Source organism: Chlamydotis macqueenii, chromosome 2 (genome assembly GCF_036417535.1).
Source record: "Chlamydotis macqueenii isolate bChlMac1 chromosome 2, bChlMac1.mat, whole genome shotgun sequence".
Taxonomy (NCBI): Eukaryota; Metazoa; Chordata; class Aves; order Otidiformes; family Otididae; genus Chlamydotis; species Chlamydotis macqueenii.
This window is the reverse complement of record NC_141557.1, coordinates 123814479-123839372: the sequence shown is the minus strand read 5'-3', so window position 1 is coordinate 123839372 and position 24894 is coordinate 123814479. Positions and strand designations below refer to the sequence as shown.

The 24894-nt window shown below is 37.0% G+C and overlaps 1 protein-coding gene across 2 annotated transcripts in view; it reads left to right on the top strand.

Moving 5' to 3' along the window:
- TOX (thymocyte selection associated high mobility group box) overlaps positions 1-24894 on the top strand; it is a 223882-nt gene that overhangs the window by 159160 nt on the left and 39828 nt on the right. For both annotated transcript variants that reach the window (XM_086742366.1, XM_086742367.1), the window contains exons 4-5: positions 17022-17300; positions 23607-23837. In XM_086742366.1, the coding sequence (XP_086598492.1) occupies positions 17022-17300; positions 23607-23837 (510 nt within the window). The remainder of the gene's footprint in view (positions 1-17021; positions 17301-23606; positions 23838-24894) is intronic.

Here is a 24894-nt window from a genome sequence, read left to right as displayed (position 1 = left end):
TTTTCGGTTGCCACAGAAGCACATTTGTTGGCACATAAATTAAAAACTAAAGAAATCTTATCAAACAAATATAGAAGTTCTTCAAATTCATCGCTTTGCTCGGTTTTTCTCTGATGAAGAAATGGATAGGCAAGAATATTCTTGCATTGCAAGAATTTATACACTGAGGTAGAAACTTGAGTTTTGTTACTGGTTTTTTTTTTTTGTTTTCAGTTTTGTTAATATACCCACCTGAAAGGAAATTACTTGAAATTGCTTGTTTAATGCTAGATTATAACTAACATTGTATAGATTCACAAACTGACAGGAGGAAAAGAGGCAAGAATACCCTCCAACACACATGCATCCCTTAAGGTCTGGTTGAAACCAACAGAAATTTTTTCTCTGATGTGCTGAGGAGAGGGTATATTGCACCCCCAGGAGCGATCACTTCTCTCCTGCTTCAGGCACAACAGTGCCTGAGGGGGACATGGTACTTCTGGAGACATGTGAAATGTCTTACTCTTCCACTGTCCGTTTGGACCCTAACCTGTAGTTGTTTACTTCACTTGAAGCTCAGTGGGAACCAAAACGTGCCTTCACTTTTGGCATCTAAAGTGTGCTGCTAATGTGCTAGTGTGAAATATATGCGAAACATAGTCTTCCAAAGAGGCAAGGAAAAGCAGTTTTGGACTTAAAAGACAGTGAAAATAGTTCTGCTTCTAAACAGAATCTGTAGATGGGCACCAGTGACAGCAACTTGGAGTTAAAAACACGAGGCCTCATTTTGTAGAGTATTTTAGACTAATATTAAAGATAAGCAAAACCATATATAACAGTGGAAATCGATGTGTACATTTAAATGTGAATTATGTTTGGGGATCATCTTGATATGATATAGTATAGCAGTTGATACATTTCTGATCCTGACTTTTTGAGGCCTTGGGAGCCAAAAGTATAGCTTAGCTCCTTGATTCATGTGCAGTTCAGCGAGGCTTTGCTTCTTAAGCATGTCGGATGAGATCAAGCTTTGCAAATTCTCACATGTTAACTAGCCAGACCTGCCATCTCAGAACTACACTGGAAAACAACCCAAAGCCATGTGTCATGTATGCACACCTCTGAGAAGGACACATGGATAGATCATTGGGGTCAGCCTACACGCTGCAATTTGGGAGGAGCAAATTAGATAGCAGTGGGATAGCTGTTAGGTATAGCTTGTTCATTTAGCGGTTTTCAGAAGGCTGAGTAGCATGACACTTTTTCAGTGAACATCTGCTACATAAATAGTTTTCAGGAGTTATCACAGAAATTGAAAGCTGCTTTCTAATTCCACTTACTGTATTTTACTGTTATTCCTAGTGTAAGTGGCATCCAATCTGTACTCCCAACAGAACAAAACTCTCTTTAAAATGCACAGTTATATCATACCTGCTGAATTCTTCATTAAAATCAGGATTTAATTTAGTTATTGAACGTTTTTTTTCCTTACATTTAAAGCGGGATGTAGTTGAATAATGTCTTATATATCCATCAGTATATATTATTCGATACATAACTTTTAAAATATTCTCTTGCATTTATGATCTTCCTATACTTATATTAAGTACTGGAATGTGTTTATCTCTGCCATAGGAAGACACTGGTACAAGAATTGAAATCATAGAATGTAGATTTAAAGTACTTTTTTTGTTCCAGTTCTTTAAGATATTAATTTCTTCGTCTGTGTGGGAGAGGTAAGGGCTTTGCATTTCATCAAAATTATTATGAAAATGTGACGCCCACACATGATGCAAGTAAATTGTTAAGATCAGTATTTCAAAATATACAGGGAAACTGTAGCCCTGGTTTGGATCCTGTCAACCTCAAAAGAAAGGAAAAAAAATGCTGTTTTTTCTGTCCCTGAATCAGAATCTGTTTTCTAAAAAAAGTCACAGACTACTCTAAAGGACCATTCTCAGATGCAGGGCTACACGAATTCGTCTTTTTGCAGATTCTGATAGTTTCTGCTGGGTGGGGAGGATTTCCTGTTGTTCTTTCTAAAATATTAATTACAGCATTTGGATTTGCTAGAGAGCAGTAACAGGCAGATGCCTCTTGTTAAATTGTTGTCAGTAAAACCAGAGCATTTCATTTAACATCAGTAAAGATTTTCACAGTAGTTGCCAGCCACAGTGGTCCAGTCAGACTAAAGATTATCAGAACTGACAGCTACTGAGTTAGTGTAGAAATTACATATGATTCTGCAGTAGAGTGATGCTCTGATTTTAATATACGTATTCCAAAATTTCAGTCCTAGAATACTGTCATAATATGCATATTATTAAACAGCATGGAAAAAAAAGTTGGGGAAAAAAACCTTAAAAGCAAAATAATTAGAAAATGAGATAAAGCTGAAAAGCGTGACTTCTACCATGTTGCAACAACTACTCATCAATATTCAGCTGGGGAAATTAAAAAGTATCCAGTGAATTTTAACAACTTGTAGTGTTTACGTTTGCCTTTTGAGCATGTTTATTTTTGCTAGTCCTGAAATTACAGAATGAATTAAAAGCTGAAAAACTTGAGCATCACACTGATAACGTGCTTATCATTCTAGAGTACTTCTAGTGTGTTCACTTTACTGACCTTATATGCAAGTATATCAAGATTAAGTAGTTCAAGTCTTCTGTTATCTTGTTCTAAAATTAAGGAAAGCATTTTGGATGCAATGACAGCTTGCCAGGCTCCAGACTGAGACAGACAGAGGATGTTGGGCCTCAGTGTAGAAGAAGGAAGAAGGCACTACTTCTTTGGTTCTTTTCATAATGTTGTTTTTCATTACTTCCTAACTACTAGTCGTAGCTACTTACATGCAAAATAGTTTTCATTAAAACCTAAGATTTAACATCTGTTATTTTGAACACTGAAAAGTGCAGTTATTTTTCAGAGCATTATAATACTACTGATATAGTAAGATATGGAACAATGTTTATCGTGTGTCAGTACTTTTCAAACTAAATTATCTCAGCGATACGTTTAAGACATAGCAAGTGTTAGTTGCTTATAAGCAGGGATTTGCTGGTTTGTTTGTTTCTTATATGTCAGCCCTTTCTCTCTGTTGTGCTCAAATGGGATTGGTTTAGGTGGCAGAGGTTAGTAATTCATCTAGAATTCAGTTAAGAATTGAGTTTACTGTTTCTTAGCAAGAATAGAGCCCCACTTACTGTCCTACAGGTTTGTTGACCCTACAGTGCTGGCAAAAGTAAAATTTAATAATGTAAGATTAATTGGAGTTATCATGGTGAGCAAAGTATTCTTCTGTACCTGACTATACCTGAACAATTTATCCTAAAAAATACTTCTTATGACAGATGCTGTTTACTCAACTTTGAGAATAAAAGCATTTCAGGTGCCATAAAGGTCAACCATAGCATTACCGAACTGTGCAAAAGCAGCTCAGAATTTTCAAAAGAAGTGTCTAAATTCTCCAAATGTAAATGTATGATTTTAAAAGTTTTAAATAATGTTTCCCTAAATATTATAGACATAATAACACAAAATAACATTATAAATGCAGAGAAGTAATCAAATGCATAGGCTTGCTTTTAAAGTTTCCATAGTTGTATGTAGTTTTCACAGAGTTACTTCCTAAAGAAGGCACTTTAGGATCCTTTCTTTTCTCTAACATGCATATTTTCTATGTATTTTGGTGCACTTTTCCTTAGAAACTAAGAATGCAAATGCAATGCCAATGTCTTTTTTTGTAGTTAATGATCAAGGTTAACAGAAGTATCTGGGTATGTTTTTCTTTTTCACTAGAAAATGCTTTTATTCTCTTGTCTTCTTAAAACACAAAACAAACAAGCCAAGATTTTTTTTATTAGTATGGCTTTAAGTGTAGCAACAGAAGTATCATTTGTTGAAATGCCTCTGTCAGTCGAATGTAGCATGCTTCCTTTATTCTTCAGAGAAAGAGGACACTTGTAAACTCATTCAATTACTTATCTGCAAACACCACTGGGGCCCTGGTTTGGCTTTACATTCATAAGGAACTCCTTTGCTTTTCTCAGATGAAGAGTTAGACACTTAAAATGACAATTTCACTTACTGTAAATTTCACTATACATATGTCAAGCTTGTCTGTCTGAAAATCATTGTGCTTCTTGACTACTAGAAAGGGTACGTCGCATATTGAAAACAGGAGAACGAAGGATAATTCAAGGAATTTGACCTATCTAATGCATTACTCATATCCTCCTCTTTCAAAATGTAATGTAAACAGAGGCTAATGCACAAGCTGGAGTTGACTTTCTTGGGTTTATTTTACTTCTGTATGCTTCTAATTTCCTTATTCCACTAGTCCCTTGTACATCCTTCATCAGTGCTTCATTAGTTATTCAGTCAGATTTTATGTAAACTGAGTTCTGAGATCTGTGTACTAAACCTGGGAAGGTAATCATGAAAATTGGCCATGCAGATTGGGTAAAGGCACACATAAATTACCAGTTAGAGGCTTAGCTAGTAGTTTGCTTGCATATTTACCTGAATTGGATTCATAATTGCAGTAATTATGTGAACAGTCAAGGATGCACTTTTGCACACACAGCAACTACATTTTAAAATTTCTTCCTGAAATCCTGCTTTGCTGGGAACAGTAAGAGAGGATGAGGTGAGTTTCTGTAGTTACAGAATTCAGGATCACTAATAGAGGATGACCCTGTTCTAGAGTACTAATGAAACTTAAGGAGCTATGGTAACGCAATGTGAAGTTACACACTGGTTTAATGGTAGACTGGCTTGAAGAGCTCCCCTGAAGTCTGTGGCAAGTGAACAAGACAAAACAATGTGGATTTGGGATATTCCTCTGTCATGTCATTTTGAGATTATGTGAATTCTAATCTTTCCAATGGTTAAATATCCTCTTCTGTAGCATCTGAGTACTTGCCTGGTCAGGGTAGCTCCCAGGGTTACCACCAGGGCTATTTCTTTGAAAGGCCATATCTCCAGACAACACCATTCTGAATGCACAGTGGTTATGGCCTTCTCTGATTTGAAAAAATCTCTCTAAAGCCCAAATTTGTGGTCTCTCATTAATCTGCATTACCTATGTATCCTTCTCTTTCTTCAACATGAAGACATCATTTCCACACAAAGTTACTGTATTTCAGGTTTATTTTTTTTAGTGTTTGAGCTTGTGTTCTGTAAACGTCTTCATTCATCTTTTTTTTTTCCCTTGCAGATAGCAATTGGTTCCTTCCTAAGTTTCACTTAAAACTTCTCTGTATTGTAGTGGATTCCATACAAAACAGGTGAAGTACCTTCAGTTTTGCTACTGTCTTAGGCAGGATATGCAAAATCACTATTATATCACAACATATTCCAACTAGACTCCAGTATGCTTCCCTGGCATGCCAGAATACAGTGAAATCACTGTATAAATCATAGAATCACAGAATGGTTTGGGTTGGAAGGGACCTTTAAAGGTCATCTAGTCCAGCCCCACTGCACGGAGCAGGGATATCTCCAACCAGATCAAGTTTCTCAGGGCCCCGTTCAGCCTGGCCTTGAATTTTTCCAGGGATGGGGAATATTGTTTTATTCTGAAGATGAATAGGACAATAAGAGGTTTCAGGATCAAAAAGAATAGACTGAATGAGTTTTAGAAGAAATTGTAAGTTGTGGTTTCCTAAACTGTATTCCTTTTGAAGAAGTTATGGCTTTCACTTCTTTTCTCTTAAATTGTTTTGCTAAGTTGATCAGACTTTACTAAGGAAGGTATCCAGCATTTAGAAATATCAAACCAGGAAAATAAAGAGATATTTGTAAATTAAAAAGAAGGTTCCCAGGAAGGTCTTCTGTCACATGCTAATATAATGTGCACTAAGCAAAATAGATTTACTAATTTTAATCTTTTGAAACTGCTGGGTATCTGTTCATCTTCTACATAGTTGAAAATAAAATAATTGAGATTTTTCTTGTTTCAGAATTATAATATTGGACTTGGCAAGCTGCAGATGGATAATTACAGTGGAGATGTTAAATAGGTTTTAGAGACAAAATTGTAAATAACACAATACAGAAGAATGATGGACTTATTAGCATATCATTAAATCGCTTTTTCCCTGAGAGCCAAGCATATTTTTCATAACTAACAAAAAGTGCCTTGCCTAGCAGTAACACATGTGCTTAACATTTACAAACCCCACAATATTTGACTATGGCATTAGGTTTATATTGAAGGGAAATTTATGACAATATAGTTACAAATATCTGTAAGTTTATCATTTGATAGCAAGATCACATGTATGAAAAACAATCTCTTCTGAGTTAAACATTTTGCAGACTTTTTGTTTCAACTTCCATTAGTGCTATCACTCACGCTGAGAATTTACAGGACTGCAACATAGCAACAGGAAGATTTGGTAAAAGATCCTTTCACTAATGTAGTTTAAACCATCCAACTCGTTGTTATTAGTTTAAATTATGGGTTTTGTTATGACTTTATACTTAATAAAAAGTAGAATTGTGTGGGATGTTTTTTTTTTCAGGGCTGTTGGTTTCAGCCAGGAAAATATCATCTTCTTTATCAAGGAAAATTAACTTAGTCCAGAAATTCAGAAAATGCACACCCAAAAACCTTTAGTTTTCAGCAAATACACATCAATGTCCATCGATGGATGATGTGCTGTCATAATTCTATGCAGTTTATTTCTGGGGTGGCAGGGAGATGAAGGAAGGTTTGGTTGGTTTAATACAACTGTTGTGTATGGGAATGCCAGAGCTAGCACAGCACTGTTTCCATCCGAAACTGAAATGTCTAGCAAAATAGTTTGCTTAAACAGGGGTGGTATTTATCAATGAGCCTTCAGGACTCAGAGCCAGCTGAGTCTCCCTAATCCAGCCATTCCTTAACTTACTCATGTTAACACTTTGCTTATAATTAATCCTGTAGGCAATTTTGTTCTAGTCACAATGCCATTTGTAAACCACAACCCCAGATAGGACATTGTGGCTCCAGGAAATAATTTCAAGGAAGTTCCACATCACAGTGCCCAAGAGGAAGAGTATAGACAATTGCAGACAAGACCTGCCTGTGTTACCCGGTTTCAAAGATACAACTTCGTATCACATTGGAATGGAAATGAGATCCATTAAATGTTTGTGTGGAATAGCAGGAAATGTCACAAGCCTAATGGTGAGGATAATGAGATGATCAGAGCATGTAGCAGACTCAGGTTTTAGTTCTTTCTCTGCCTTCTGGATAACGGATTTTCATTTGAGATCCTTCTGCCCTTTATTTCTGTCCAGTGCCTAAACACATGAACAACACTGGAAAGAGAGTCTCTCCTCCCTTGCAAAAGCCTTTTTCAGTGAAGCAGCATACTTAGATTAAATCTCATTGACAATATTTAAAAAATGTCTCATTTCAGCTGATGTGCTTCAGAGTCCAGCTTTGTGAGGGAACTGGCATTTCTTTGGACTAAGATAAGATGCAGTTCAGATCCTACAGTTTTCCTGTAGACTCAGGAGACATGAGACACCCCAATATTGCACCAACTTTTCAGTTGGTTTAGTGTGATTTCCTAACTAGAAAGAATTTTCTGTCTCTTCCCACACGGACATTCCCTGCACTTTACTCTTGACATTGAACCTGAGGAAAGTGGCTTTTCAGATAAGATACTAAACTCAATGAGCAGCAGAAACTTATTTGGGATAGGTAAATGGAAGAGTTATCAAAAGAAAGAGGAACCCTAGAAAACACAGAAGGACACAAGTTAGCCAGTAGTGCATTTCAGATGAGTCTTGCTTTATATAGAATATTGAGAACTTCATAGTTTTTTTCCCAAGCTTGCCAACTAGAAGGAACTGACTATTCATTGTTTTAGAACTTCATATGGTGTACAGCTTGAGAAAGGCAGAGCCCAGTTCACCATCAAGCTCCAGAATATGTCACTGTGCATGGAAATAATGCAGCAATTACAAATCCAGGGAGGAACTTTTTCAAACGGAAATAAGAACTGAGGAAGAACATGAAATAACATGGTATAGAGTATGGAGTTACGAAGTCATCTGCGGTTATAGCTCTTACATTTTCTGATTCACCTTTCAGTATTTTTCCCTGTTGTATCTGTCATTAATGAGTGTAGGTCTAGTAGCTTCTGCTTGGGCAACCATCCCTTAGTGAAGCTAAGCTCATTAAAACAATGTAAGAGCCTGAATGGACTAGAATTCAAAGGGTTACTTGGTCATTCAAGGCCTCAACATCTTCCTCAAAGACTTTCACACCCATCAAGTTAGTAAATGACTGCATCTTTATTGCCCTAAGCGTAGAAACATTGGCATACAACCCAAATCGTTCGCATGAAGTCAGTCTTAACATAATAAATGCTGTAGTCAAGTCACATGTTATTCTTTACTAAGTGTAAACATCCTTAAATACGTTTATTTAAACATTCCAGTGTAATTTTAATATTTCCAATTTATTTCAAATGAAACACTTTCTAAATGCTATGCAAGCCGCACTTTCTTTTGAAATCTGTAGTGTGATGAATATGAATATCTCATTGGAAATTTATTTATTTAAATTCTAAATCCCTCAGTCTTCTAAATATTAACACTACTATATGAAATATTCAAAATATGTATGACAGAATTCGGAGGGAGATGCACTGACATCACTGAAAGATATACAACTACGCACTGACTACTTCCCCAGTCCTGCACTGTGCTTAGCCCTCTCCGCTCTCGTGTGGCCAGATCCTCTCTCGGCAAATTCGTTGGAAAATTTACAAATAATCTACTGGAGGGTGACACCAATTCAAGAAAGACTCTCCAGGCTGTTTTATTAATATAAATGTATCCAATACAGCTTCCTTTACTTTGTGGTGGGGAGAGATGGATGATGTGGACAGGGTACCTCTGTTACAGCAGACAGGGCGAACAGCTTGTGACAGAGAATAGTCACATGGCTCAGCTCATTGCAGGAAGGGGGTTTGATACTGTTGTGGTGAACATCACAGAAAAAAAAAAAAAAAAAGAGGAAGAGAACAGAACAGAATAGAACAGAATAGCAAAGAATGGAATAGAACAGAGCAGAAGCCAAGGAAGGTTACCGCAATGCTATGCTGGCTGCTGTGTTGTTGGTCAGTCCCAGGAGCAATGCACTGTTAAGTCCTTTTCCCTCCTGCCCTACAGCAGCATAACTTCACACTGTTCATGGTATTTCCAAGGATCTAGTCTGTGTTCCTACATCTAATAATTTCACGCCCCTTGGATGCTTCCATTTTTATTGTCTAAAAGAAGAGGAAACAATATTGTCTCTCTCAACCATCTTTCTGACTTCATTTCTTTTGCTGGCAGGCTATTGATTCACGTGTGTGTGAGTGAACCTGTGAATATACTGCTGACTCAGTTCTTTAGCATCACTAAAATGAATGTGAAATGCATGAATGTTTTCTTTATGCAAATAACTGGTGAAATAGATAATGGTTCTGTTGTTATTTGCAAAAAAAAAAAAAAGCAGTGAAGGGATAATATTGTTATCAGGAGATGCGTGCTAGAATATTTGACTTGTTCCTCCTAGATTCCATTTGTCTGCTGTCAACCTATACCTGCTGCTGAGCATTAGACACTTTAAAAAGAGAAAAAGATAACACAAATTATTCACCATTAATTCTTTAAAATGAGTCACTATTAAAAGCTTAATTGTTTGCTGAGAGGATCCAAATTAGTGGACTTTGCAAGATCAAACAAAATTGAAGATATTTGTGCAAATTAAAATGGAAACATGCGTCCAGAATATACCAAATGAACATGTATGCCTCTGTAATAATAATTTTATTATCTTCAGCTTCCAGGCCAGACTTTTAATTATGACCCTTTATATCAGTGAAAACCATGTATTCAGGATTAAAAACCTATTTCTTTAACTAGTCTAGTTAAAGACTGTGGTTTGATATATTCTATGCTACAACTTTTATAAAAACCAGAGAACACTTCTAATAACACTTTTCTAATTTCATGGTTCGGTGCACAGTCAGTAAAGATTTAAATAATTCAGAAAGAAAGCCTATTCTGTTTCTTTATTAGAAGTTTGAGTCAGGCAAATTCTTTGACATTTAATAGGTTTTTAACCCTTTTAATAACTTCTTATAATGAAATTTATTGGAGGTTGTTTTAAATAAAGGGTTATTATATTAGAGTGAATAGCAGTCAGTAGTTTTTTATGATTAGTTTTGAGACCTTGGCCCTGTGTGACTCAAAGGATATTAAAACATAAAGTAGAAGAGAATGTTAATAGTCACCAAATTAACTGTGTACCAAGAAATATAGAAACTGTGTATTACTTCACTCTTGTCATTATGTGATTGTGCTATAAAATTTTGCAGTCAAATTTTGAGTATATAATTGTTTTAAAGGAGCTTAAGATCACTTACAGGACCAGTACTACATAAAACAATGTGAAGTGGTTTAATTTTTAACAGACTGATTTTGGAAAGATTAGAATAGTTAATTTAATAGGTTTGAGTTTTTGGGGTTTTTTTTTTTAGTTTAGAGTTCTTTTTACATGTGAGATTTCTCCTGTTTAATTTTAAGACTGTTTTCCTAATCAACAGAAATTTTGAATGGTCCTTTCCTTTTATCCTGAAATTGCACTGGGCATAGTATATAAAATACACTTGTGTACAACACTAAATTATTCCCAAAATACCCCCTTACTTTAAAACTTAGTCTTTGATTATGAAGTTAGCTGATACAAAAGATAATTATAAAAATGAGATCACATCCCTTCCTCTGTTAGGTGGTGCTTTGAGTTATTCATTATTCCCTTTACCGTGTTTTGAGTGGTTCTTGGTTATCTCAAGTTAATCTCAGGTTTTAAGTTATCTCACTAAATAGCATCACCATGATGGAAAACAACACACAAACCTGCATGGTTTGATTTTGATTCAGTTACTATTAATCTAAAAACCTAACCACCAACATGCATTTAATAACCATGAGGTATTATTGCTTGATATCAGTATGAACTGAGTGAAAGGTGTCTAAAATGGACATATCTGTATTTTTACACCCTCTTTTAAGTTTAAACTTAGCTCTGATCGTATGATGAGTATTTTTGCATTTTGGATCATTAAAAAATTATGAGGCTTTGTTTGTTTTTGCAATTGTTTGTTTTCACCATAAATGGTGGATATGGTCTCCTAAACAAAATTCCTTCTGTGTGCCAGCTCTCACAAACAGCTTAATGTTGTCTTTTCTTCTCTTTTGAAACCTTGACTTAGAGAGTCAAGTGATTATGTAGGAATTCATTTTTTTAATATCTTTTTTAATGAGCATCTCTGTGTCACTGGAAAACATCTTGCAGATGTGCATTGCCTTATGGTAGAAGACAATTAAAACATCTAAAATAAAACCAGTAAAATTTCTAGGCAAATCTCATGACTTTTCAGAAGGTTGGTACTATTTGGGTTAGTGCTACAACTTAATGTAGCATTACCTGGCAACAGACAAACATTCAGATTTAATATGGCACAGGTACTGGCACAAATTGTCCCAGGGATATAAATGAGGATATGATTAAAATAAAAACTCCTTCAGCCTACCACAGAAGGTCTGTGATGCCTACATGGTGACTAAGATGGGTGACAACAGTAAAGAAGGAAGCACACTATGGGTATTTTCATAGATAACACTTAACATCCCTTGGGATTTTCTCCCAAAATCTTTATTTGAATTAATTGATTGAAACATAGCTTCATACAGTATGAAAAATTGTTGGTCTCTGACTTACCTTGACCATGTAGACAAGAAGCAAAGAACTGTCAACTGCTTCCACAGTGTCCATCAGAAAAGTTCATAAGAGCTCCCAGCTAGTAGAAAACTAAGTGGTGGTGGTAATGGAAGTAATATCTGTTGTGCCTTGATGTGAGTTTGCCCAAGGTACTGAAATACGTGATCTCCATATGCTTCAGTGAGTAAGTACTGTGTATTTCTCCTTATATTTTGATGTTTTCATCTCCAGCTTATAATCTCTAGTTTTTCTTCCATATACTTAGACCTGTTGTGTTTACTTCAGTTGGTTAAGGCAACTTGTCTTTCTTCTTTCATTTAAGGATAACCTTTATTATAAATGAATGTAAATAGAGGGGGGCAATTTGGACTTTTATGGCTTTTGAGAGAGATGTTGCATCACAGTTCTTAACTATAACAAGAAAAATAATGTGGGAATTATTTTTCTAACAGCACTTTCCTTTTGAAACTGTCTGCCTAATGCTTCTCCGAAAAAAAAAATGCTTGCTTCCCTAAAGCCACCTTGTGGGGTATTAGTTAAGAGTCCTGCAATTTGACTCTTTCTGCATCTTGCATGGGTTCACCAGCTTGTATCAAAAAGACAGATAATTAGGGATGTTTTAATGCTGTTTACTCTATCCTGTGAGAGATAAAGGATTATATCTGAATGCTGTGTCAGATAAGAATATCTGTATTTTGTAGACTTTGGGGCACAGTATTTCAAGAAAGATGAAGGTTGTTGGACATAGTCCAAAGTACAGCAGGAAGAATGATCAGAGTTGTAGAAAACACAGCATATGAAAAAAAGTCTTTCAATCTTCAGATTTAGTTGTTTAGTCTAAAGAAGAAAAAACTGAAAGGAAATTCATAATAGCCTCCTAGTGTGTACAACTTTTCTGTAAAGAAGGAGAAAAACATTCCTCATGTCCACTGGGAGTAGAGCAAAAAGTAGTAGGTTTAAATTACAACAAAGGAGATTTAGGTGAGACATTACGGAAAAAAAGCCCTTTCCACTGTAAGGATAGTTAAGCACAAGAATTGCCTAGGGAGGTTATGAAGAGGTTAGACAAACATCTGTCAGAAATGATTTAGGTATAGCTAATCCTGCTGTGAGATAAAATGTTGGACTAAATAACCTTTTGAGGTCCCTTCTAGCACTATTTTCTGTGATTCTGTGATTAGGATACTGTACTTACATTGTCCTGCAGTAAAATGTTTCTGTGCAGGGATGATATCACTCTATTCTGCATCGCATGCATTGCTTTATTTTTGCTTTAAGTTGATGGGGAGAATGATAGTCTGATGTTTAAAGCAATTTCGCTTTATTCTTACCACCTTAGAAGCTTTGAGCCGGGCAGGAGGAGCTTGTTTTCAGGCAGACAATCCTGTTCTGTTTTTTCACTAAACGTGTGCCTCTTAGAAGGGTTATCGCTACACACCTGAGAATTAGCATCTTTTAGTATGTGTTTTAACTTGCAGTCAAACACTTATATGGATGGATGCTCAGTTTCTGCTTATAAGTGAAATGCAAACAGAAAAAGAAAAAAAAATAGCCATGAAGAGAAATGTATCATAGCTTCCCCGTTAGTAAAACCAAAATAAAACCAGGCATGTTCTAAATATGAATATAACACAAGTTGTGAAACATCCCGGAACTGACAGATGGAGAATGATATTAAAGTGCCAGATATTATCATTATTACCTCATCAGAGAGACCATGGAAGGCGTCAATTTAAGACTGTCCTTATCCTCTGTAACACTCAAACTCTTTAACTTTGTTCTTCCAGTTGGCATTCTGCCAGCCAGCAGGATTTGTATTCAGCAAGAGTGTGTTTGCAATATTGCTTCGGCATACTGAATATGGCACCAGCACAGCTACACATTGGCAGGTTTTGTAAAACTCCATCTGGAAGATCAAGGAATAGGAAGCTTCTGATTTTGAAGTAGTTTATAAGAAGTTGGTCATACTCTGCATGCAGTGCTGACAGAGAATGTGTCTGGTTAGTGCCACTGTTCTTGCAAAGTCAAAGTCATCACGGCGTTTGAAACAGGGGTTTACAGTCATGCCGCTGCAGTGACCCAAGCGTGTGGTTTTCATGGCTGGGATTGTTCTCAAACCTAGCAGGGAAGATGGGACAGTTCTTGGTTTGATGATCCTTTAGAAACCTGAAAATTCATCGTCACAGGCTTTCCACAGTATAATCTCATAACTTTTCACAGTTATGTGGTTAGCTGCCCGTTCTTATTCAAGGAATGAGCAGTTTCCATTTTCTTAGACAGTCTCACTTTTTCACTAGGAAGGGATAGCATTGGGGAAGGCAGGCTCTGTGATGTATGGTGGAGGCAAGACAGAAATCTCATCTCCAGATGCAGAGCCATGTGGATCCTCCTTGCTGAAGGCCACAGCTCTCTGCAGTGGTCTACGCTGGCGTGTTCCTAGGTCACCCCTTTCTCTGCAGGCAGGTCCCTAAGGTGAGGCTTTCTGGCTTAGAATCTAGGGAACACGTGCTCTTAAACAAGCCATCTCCAAGCTGCTTACTGGTTTTGTAAAGGTGGCCTGGCTTTCATCTGATTGAAAAATTCAGACAACAAGCTGAATCCCTACAAAAAAGAAAAATACTTTTTTTTTTTCTACTGGACCACCTCATTTGCAGTCCTCAGAATTTCACTAGTGAAGGGTTTTCTTGCAAATACATATAAACACACACACATGTGTTTTGTATGGTAATACATCCAGTACCAACCAGTTGGTGTCACATTATCTGAAAACACAGTGTATGTTCAGTGCTGGAACTAAAAGTGAATACAGATTGTTTAAAAATAGATATTGTTTAAAGATGACAAACACAGAACATTCTGCAGTATCTATCTGATAATATTTGAAGCTCACATAAAGAGATTTTAGTAAAGGAGAGATTGTCTGAAGAATAACAAGTGTATTATATTTTACTTGGGAAGAAGTAATTAAAATTACAACCTTTGCCCTGCTTTCACTGAGGTAGAAACTTTGCAAATTCATTCAAAATACTAACAGAGTTGTTTGGATTTGCAAGTAGTGCTTATTTGCTTTCCAGAGTTCATAAAATCATTAGGGTATGCATTCTTATTTAAAAGTGGTCTTGCCTTTCCAGCCTTTCATGAGAGGGTTTCCTCCCAGCCCTGATCTGTGGAAACCCAAGGCATTTGCAAGCAGGGCAGCGTGCGCTCAGCCCCTGCAGCATGGTGGGTGCCCCAGGTGCACACACCCATGCAGATGGGTGAAGGCAGGGCTTTTGAGAGGGTTTTGCCTCCCTCTCCTCAGCATCTGAGGGACCGTGTGGGTTTCCATCCCCTGCCCGCTCGCCCCACGCAGCAGCTGGTGAGCCACACTGGCCGAGAGGGCCCAGGGCAGCCCACGCTCCAGCTCGCCATTCCTCAACTGCTCCTCAGCCCAACAGCTGGATTGGGAGCGAAACGGTCGAGCCGCGGTTACAGCTTCACGGGCACAGCTGTTCTGGTAGGGGCTGTCAGCTAGAGGCAGAGATAATGATAGCTTTCAAGGCAAATATGTTTGGCAAGGAGGGGAGCTGGTACTGCAGGGAAGGGGACAAGAAGTCAGTAGCAATCTTTAAAAATATAAATATCTGCCAGGATTCAAATTTCAGCCTTCAATTGATTTCATACACTGAGCTGTCTCTGCTCCTCTCCTCTGGTGCTTTAGTAGTCATTAAATGAATTTGAACATGTTTGTATCGATAACCCTTTTTTACCAAAAGCTATTAATTTCTAAAGCAATATAAATACAGGTATAATTATGATGTCATGTTGTCAGAAGCCATTTCAAATACTTTTCAGAGACACACATACATGTAAAGTGGTAAGTATGCCATAACTAATGGTAGTATTAGTTTGATTTACTGCCAACCAGTCAGCTTTACAAAAATCAATCCCCAAGCTCATAAAGTATCTCCCTAAAATTGGAAAATTTCTACACTATCAATAATAAGAATAAAGGTAAAGTTACAAGTTTATCTTTTCTTTTTCTGTGTGTTACTGATTGAAAGGTATCTTACAGATTGCTGTGATATATGAGAGTGTTTGTGTGAGAGAGAGATAGGTCACGAGCTATTAAAAGTTTTTTTTTTAAATCTGAGTGATCTTTAGACAATTCAGATGGCATGTCTAACAAAGACTGTCAGTAGAATAAATGTGGTTGTGTTAATAAACTGAACTATTAACACATGTCCTTATCATAATGGAACATACACAATTCCTGTCAGATTCCACTCAATACGTACGCCATGTTTGTCTGATGCACGGAAAGACAACTGTATCTATTTTATTTCAGCTCTGAATTGACACTTCAATTTTAAATCACCCACAGAACACCTTAGCTTAAATCTGAGCTTCTCCCTGATACTCTTTGCTATTTGTCATGTTTCCGTATGAGGATGCTGAAAAGACGTTACAGGCAATCTGCTGCAGTGTGTGTGTAGAGTACATTTGACCTCTGAACAAGAAAGGAGTTTCATCCTCCAGTGCTTTTAATTCTTATCCTTGCAGAGACTGAATTTGTTGCTTGCATTAAAATAGTATGTCTCGTTAATGCTAAGAAGCAGTGACCCACATAGCAGAATGGATTCATTTGTCAATCCCGCGACTTCTGAGCTTTCTGTTCATATATGTCTTAGCAGCAAATCAACTCAGAAATCATTTAATCAGTCTATCAATGCATCCATCTTGTCAGTCATCTGAATCCTGAAAATTCCAGTATCTCATTGTGCAGCACCAGGAAAAATAGATTTGGGCCTAATACTAGATATTCAAACTGTGAAAGCTGCAGCTCCCAAATTCACATCTCATACACAGAAAAATCCTAAGAAGAAAAGTAGGATCTGGAAATCATCTTGAATTTCGAGGGTATTCATGTTCTGATCTGGTTCTAAACTTCAGAGTGCAAACCTGTCCCTGTTTGTTAGCATTTCTGAAATACTCTACACGCAGTTACAGAAAGCAGTGCCCTTTTGTTCCCCTGTAAAGAAACAAGCTTTCATTGCTTTTTTTTTTGCTATTCCCACAGGCTGAGGCTGGAGCCTGAATAGTTTATAAGTCAGTGTTATGCAAATGTCAATCATATTCTTACTCTGTTTATTTCCAGTATTTACATGTTTATTTAAGTACTTGCCATTTCTTTCAAGCCTTATATAGCAAATCAGGCCAACAGAGGTCTAAAGGAACAGAACACTTTATTAGTGATATACTTAATACAGTTTTTTTCCTCTTGTAGATGCAAGATTTACGGAATACAGAAGGAGCCCAGTATAGTTCCCATCCTCAGATGGCAACCATGAGGCCAAGGGTTCAACCTGCAGATATTAGGCAGCCAGGAATGATGCAGCACGGGCAGCTGACTACTATTAACCAGTCCCAGCTCAGTGCACAGCTTGGTTTGAATATGGGTGGAAACAGTGTTCCTCACAACTCGCCCTCTCCACCTGGAAGCAAATCTGCAACCCCTTCACCATCCAGTTCAGTCCATGAAGATGAAGGAGAAGATAGCTCTAAGGTAGGCTTAGATGCTAGGATTGCTATATAAATGGTGGATATTTTTAGGATCTGCTAAATGAATCGTACAGCCACAGTTATTAAGGTGATACTTCATACATTATTGGTGGTTGACTGAAGTGAATAAAGGGTTATGAATACAGAACTTAGATTTTCCAGTCAATTCTTCAGGCAGCTTGAGTGTTTGACATAATTCTTGTTCGTGAGAGCAAACTGGAATCCTGTAAAACACTAAAAGGACAGCTATTCATTTAGGACTTTAATATAAAGGTTGACTTTTCTCACTTGCATAGAAGGGATGTTTGTTCCTAGTTAAAGATCAAGTTACTGCTATAAAAAGTATGAACAGTCTGTACAATATACTAGTCTTTGCTACTTGGTCACAGGATGAGTAAACAGAACATCATAGCAACCAGAACAGAAAGATCCTCTACAAACTTTAAAAATGTTACCTTGAAAATCTTGAAGACCCATTATGCATTTATATTTGAGAGGTGCTGACACTCCACCATGACATATTTAAGCTTCATTTTAGTGTCAGTACAGGCATGAAGAAATAATAGTAATTTAAATAATAAATAAGACATTTGTTTAAATAATAAATGTCAACTTATATAGCAGGTTTTGCATGCAAATCTTCCCAAACCTCCACAAATCCTGAAAATTTTCCCCAAAATACACAAGCTGAGACACAGAAATATTGGGACTTAGCACAAAGTCATCCCATAAATCAGGAATAGAGCGTATTGAAATTGAGAACCTCTTTAGCTCTATTTTATGGTCACTATGAAATAGCAGTCCTGTTATAGCAGTCCTGTGGTATAGTGAATATCTTGTACCACGGCCATATCTTGTGGGGAAATGTTGCAGACTTGTGAGGAATGTGAAGAAAACAATGTGAGTCACTGAGGAGGTGTAATCCAGTCAAGAAATGTAAGTCTGATTTATTTTCAAATTATATTGTTTTTCATGCCTCAAGCTATAAAATAATCATGTAATTGGAGACATATGTTTTATTACATTTTGAATAAATTCTGATTCAAAAGTTTTGTTTCATGACTTTCCTCTGATTTCAAAAACTTTAGGTTTTAAAAATTACTGAATAATTCATACATTTTAAATGAGCACTTCCTTACTGAGGGAGACTTTAGAATACAGCTATGTAAAAATAATTCCAGGCAGCCTTTACTTTTTCAGAATAATTTATTTGTTACTCCTGTTGCTTTGCTAATATTTTTACATATATTCATGGGAGTGTGCAAGATGCTCTACACTTCTGGAGAAAACATCCGCTCAAATAATTAAGATATGCTTTCTCCTTCTATCAAATATTTCAGTTATTTAACCCATATTTTTCAGGTACTTTTTCCACTGCAACACTTTGTACTACCAAAAGTTTAGGGGTGTGGTTTCATGCAGACGGTACTTAACTGAAGCTAATGTTTTCAATACTAAGCACTGCAGACCAAGTAAAACTTAGTCCCTTCTTTGTGGAAGACAGTTTATATAGCATTCAACTTTTTAACAAGCCATATTATTTTGAAAAACTCTCTATAAAATTCTCTCATGCTCAGTCTAAGCAGAAAAAAAAATGGGAAAAGGCACAATACATAACACAAAATTAAGAAAACTACTTCAGTATGCTGAAGTTGATACATTGTCTTAAAATTCATTGATAATTATAATTTCTCTGCTAAAAAAAAAAAAAGTGTTTTAAAGGAGATTCATCTCAGTTAGTAAGAAAAGAATGCTTACATTAGCCTCCAACGAGTAGGAATCAAAATGCAAGCTTAATGGGGACAGATTATGCCATACCTATCTTCCGTGGGATTTCCTAGGTCTTCCTGAAAATGCCTGAAATTGGCCACCCTCGGAGACAGGCAGTGGGCTGGCATGGCTGGCATGCCGATGCAATGTTTATGGTGTAGTTCCCTCCATAAAAGACAAGAGTGTTTGGATGATCACCGTAAGAAGCTAGTGTATTGTACTTTATGATTTAAACCCCTCCACTGTGTATCTTTCTGTCACGCTGCTTTTCCTGGAAGCTGCCAATGAATGGATATTGGTACTTATAATAAACCAGCTTTCCATGGAGATCCTTTTCCCCAGCCACAACAGTATTAGATTTTCCCAGAGCTACTTTGGAGGCTTCTCAGTCCAAAAATCTTCCTCCCTGTGAAAGAAGGCATTGGATGGGGACAGCAAGAGATAGAGTGATTGTTCTGTCTCTTATGAGAACCTGAATATAACTTTGCTAAATTCAGAATTTTCTCTTTTTTACAAACTGTCATGTAGATATGTGATATTAATTAATAGATCAGGGCCAGAGCTAGTTATTCAGTCCTTCAGTAGAACTGAACATATTGCAGTTACATAGGAGCTGCTGGAGCTCGCCACATTTGAGCAGCATCATGAAGTCAGTAAGGTGTTCCTGCCATCAGGACTGTGTAAAAAAACAACTGAATTCACCATATCCTTAATAGCAACAGTGACTTTCTCCCTATTTAACCAGCAGGAGAAGATGTTTGCCTGTGTACCAACATTGATCAAAAAGACAAAGTACATTTTCAAATGGAAAATCCCCTCGGTGTCAGATGACCTTCCCTTAGTTTGTACCAGCTGAGCACTCAGCCTTGAGTGTGAAAGAGAATCCACTGGTCCTTTCACAGCAGAGTTGGTAGAGGAATCCCTAACAACTATACCTATTTCTGTCTAGAGAAAAAAATACAGAAATCGTATCATGTCGTGCTCATGTTTGCATGAGCTTACAGAATGAGGATGACAGAAGGTATGAATAAATATGTACTTTATATATATTTGGGCTAGAAGGATAATTGTCCCCCTAGTGAACCACTGATTTCCATGCATGGAGGAAATGACCATTTCAGCTTAATGTACCTATTCCAAATGCCAATAATAAGGAAAGTTTACAAACTGATGTAATTGTTCGTGTACTGAGCTTCTTGGATGTTCTTTCTATGGTAAATACTCAAATTGTTGTAAGCTTTATCCAACATACACAGAACTAATGGCAGCAGCTGCTAAATATTTTTTGGCAATACTCGTTCGCATAAAGGTTCTTTCATATAGGCCTTTTAGAGTCTAGATATCATATGTTCCCTTGCTCAAAAAAGGGAAAGGAGCTGCATTAGAGAGGGCTCAGTTGGCCTACACGCTGTTGCTCTTAAAAGCAAGACAGCTGAGGTTGCTTGACCATAAGATCAGTGACAACAGTAGCACAGTTATAAGTCTATGTATATACCGTGAGAATGCTGCTAGGTCCATGGAAATATGAAATGTTGTCTCAGACCAAGGATATTGATTCTGCAAGTGGTATACATCCCTAAGCCTCCTTAATTCTTCCAAATCTAATATGTGCGACCATGGTTAGAAGAAAAAAGGGAGAGCTGTAAGTAACTATAAAAACATTCTAAACAAAGTGGCCACTTAACACATGCTTTATTCTGACCACCTCAACACTGGAATTCTTGTTCATACTGTTGGATCCTTAAGCATATATTTGGTTATTGCCAAGCATAATTGTGAGCTGCTGGAAGCGTTACTGGTTTGCAAATATGTATTTTTTTCACAGATGGATAACAGAGTTTTCTTCTGTGCTTATTTGAATATCACTTATGAGAGAATTTCAAATAATGTATTTTAGAGGGAAGATAGTGAGAGGACTGCAAGAAGCAAGAATTAACTAACAGAAACACGATTACTAAGGAACTGCTGCAGCATATTCTCTTTATGTGGTAGAGGTTTTACAATATTTACTTTATATGATAAGAGTTATAAGTAGAATTCTGTGTTGTCTGTTCAGCCTATTATGCAGATGGTGCTTGATTAAAATCTATTTTAAACTACAGCGATTACTGCAAGATAGTGTGCATAAAACAGCTCTCCTAGCTCCATTAAAGGCTTTGGTACTATTGCAGTTTATTTTAAATATGCTTATAGACATTTTCCAGCTTCTCAAGGGACACTTAGATATCAACGATGTGCCTTACTTGATAGTTTTAAATCCTACACTAGATATTCTTGTGATCTATTATGTGTGCAACATGGTTAATGTACACTTTTTTAAAGTGAAAGATTATTGCTTTCTTGTGATAAATAAGTTAAATACATCACCATAATTAAGCAATAAGCCATGACAGGAGGTGGATTACCATGAGCTAACTACACCTCCAGGGATTTTGAGGCATAAGTCTATGCCTAGCAGAATATATATGGTTTTTATTTTATTTCCCATCTGTCTCTGCTTTGGTGGTTAGAAGTGGAGTCTATGAAGCCAATAGACTGATGGGAGCATAAGGTAGGCCATCATCTCAGCCATTTGCAAGGTTATTAGTACTGGAATTCTGGTATTCTTTTTATTTCGTTATTTTCATATAAGACAAACAGAATTTCCCCTGTGAGTACTCTCTTTTTAACAGTGGGTTTTTGAAGTCTCTTGATCATTCAGGTTGGAGAATAAGATTTTTAGAGCTGTTTCTGCTTACCAGAAAACTTCTTGCGCAAGTTTCTGCAGCATATCATCTAGTTTCAGGGTAGTGTAATCAATGTGGTATCCCAATATATAGAGAACTTTTAAATCTTATTGGTCCAAAAATACTCTAAAAAGAGGAAAACTTTAGCAAATAATAGAGGTAAAATTTTAACTATAACACACATTGTTGTCAAGCCTTCTTGCTCATGGAGTTTGCACAGAACTGTCTGAAGAGTTTAGACTGATATTGCCAAATTAACTAGTTAATTACCATTTAGCTGGTGATTTTGTGTACTCTGTAGAATGAAATAATAGAAAGAGACTACAAGTTGGGTAACTTAATGATAGGTAGCACACTGCTTGTGTTTTTTCATATTTTCCAAAATGCTCTCAGTAGGGTGCATGTCCAATAACCTTATATTAAAGATGCATCTACGTAACATAATGCTCAAAAGACAAGCAACTTCATTTTCAAATTGTAGTCATCACTTTGTTGCTGTATTCAGTAAGCTACTGAGATCCAGGTTGTTCACTGTTCACCTGGGCCCTGTTGGACACCACACAGTGGTGTATATAGAAAATAAATAAAAAAGTTTTTTTTTCTCAAAATTGTTATTTCCAGCCATTTTCCTCATGTAGTCCCACTGATTTGAACACCTATGTTCTCCTGCATCACCTGATATGCATTATTAAAAAGTAATAATACAAGGATGTGATAAAAGTCATGTCTAGTAGATCCTTAGCCTAGAGCTATGTTTTATGCACTTGATCTTCTTATACTTCAAACTCTTATGATGCACAGTATTCTGGCCATGCCAAAAAGAGAAAAAAGCCTTTGAACCCTCTGGTAAGGTCACACATCATTGCTACTGGTATAGAGAATTAAGTGGTCATATCAAGAGAAGTTGCTTTGTCAGGGAGCTCAAATCCATTCAAGAATCAGGACAGTGTCCCTTTATGTGCTTCTAAGTCATCTAGGAAGGCAGGGTGGTTTGGTGATCAGGGTCTCTGAGCTATTTAGTGGCAAACCATAGTTGCATTTAACAAATCTGCACAAGTGTTCATGTGCAGGTTTTTTTTCAGGTGGCACACAAATAATGCACGTGCACTTTTCTTCGTATGCTACTCTTTCCCTCCGTTCCTCAAACCATTTGCTTTTATATGAGCAGAGAAAAAAAAAACCTGTGCAACTAAATCCAGATGGATCAGAACTGATCCTCCGAAGAGTCTAAACTGTCTGTACTAGTACAGCTTTGCTTCTTCGGATTTTATTTAGAAGGTATGCAGGGGAGTGTCCATAACTTGAATCATTTTGTTCACAATCAGATTCCCTTCAGATTCACTGGGAGGCCTCCCACTAGTTGCAATAGAAAATAATTTGAACACTAGTCTGGGGTAGTTCTGGGAAAGAGTGAGGGTAAGGAAGAGGTAGAAATGACAGCGTTCCTGCTGTCTGCAGGTGGTTCATGTGGTTGTACTGGTGGTTGGGCTATAATGAAACTAATTTAATTCGAATTTACTTATTACATGCATGTTATAGCCATTAGCAATAAAACTTAGAAAAGGTGAAAAGATGACTAGATGAACTATAAATGAGATTATAACAATGAAAGCAAAATATAAAGGAATAGTTATGACATTTCTACATGTGACTAAGTCAGATTGTATCAACATCTGGATTATCAAAGATGACAACTAAAATTCCATTTTTTGCATGCAAAATCCAAAATCTCTGTGTATAACAGAAGCTGTAATGATGCATGGACTGAATTAAATTGGCCTTTTTTATAGTACTTTTCTAATTCTGTGTTACAGGTCAATGGTGGAGAGAAGAGGCCTGCTTCAGATATGGGAAAGAAACCCAAAACTCCCAAAAAGAAGAAGAAGAAGGACCCAAATGAACCACAGAAGCCTGTGTCTGCCTATGCATTATTTTTTCGAGACACTCAAGCAGCCATCAAGGGCCAAAACCCCAATGCCACTTTTGGTGAAGTCTCTAAAATTGTAGCTTCAATGTGGGACGGCTTAGGAGAAGAACAAAAACAGGTAAAAAATGTACTGTAGCTCAGAGGCTTTGTTTCAGGAAAGTATTATCAGGGTCATCTAAGCACTGTAGGCAACTTCTTTTGTTTGCTAGGGTGAAACTTGAATATGTGCCATCTCAGGAATATGATTTAGAGACTGAGATAAGGAGAGTATCGTTTCATTTCTTCTGTATGAAACCACTAAAAGAGGTCCCAAGCATTAGGACTATAATTAGGATTGTTTTATGCTGAAATTAGTGGGCCTAAGATTTTATGACAGCATTGCCCTGTCTATGACAGTGTGGCGTAGAAGAGCCTTGCTGCCAAAAAATTGTATCTGTGCAGAGGGACCTGACATATATCTGAGCTCCCAGTTGCAGATGTTTCCCTGCCCCACAATGCCAGAAGGGGAGCTGGGCTCACATCTTCTCCTGACCCACCTGGCTTTTCTGAAAAGAATTACAGATGTGTTGACCCAAAGAGACCTAGAGAGGACCCTGGCAAATCAGCAGTGTTCTAGGATATCCCCCAGTGTACATGTGGACTGTGGCCATCGCATCCCATAGTTACGTCCATCTTCCATGGAAAGGTCTTAGTTCTGCAGTGATGTTGGCAGAGCTGGGTCTGAACCTGTGCAGAAATCCTTCCAAGTCAGCTGGATGCTATGTAGAAGTGGGCAACTCTGGAAGCTCATCAAATTCATATTGTGATGGTTGGCAGATACCATTCATCTTTGCTGTATCACACCATTGCTTTTTTGTTGTTATTGGTTGCATTTTTACTAACTGCCAACAGAATGGCAGATTGGGTAGGTAAAGAAATGGGAACTTTAAGAAAGAAGCAGATATGGAGGGAAAGGATATGCTAAGCAGGAGTTATATTGGCTGCAGGAGACCTGGATGAGGGTTAATGTCAGCATAGAGAGAGGAAAAGTACTGGCACAAAACTGCATCTCATCCGTTCATATTGAGTATGTTATTATTACACAACTATAGTTAATAAGGCTAAGGATGAAAAAGAAAATATTGCTATGATTTTTCAGTAGGTAAAATCATTGGGACTTGAAAAAAAAAAAGAAA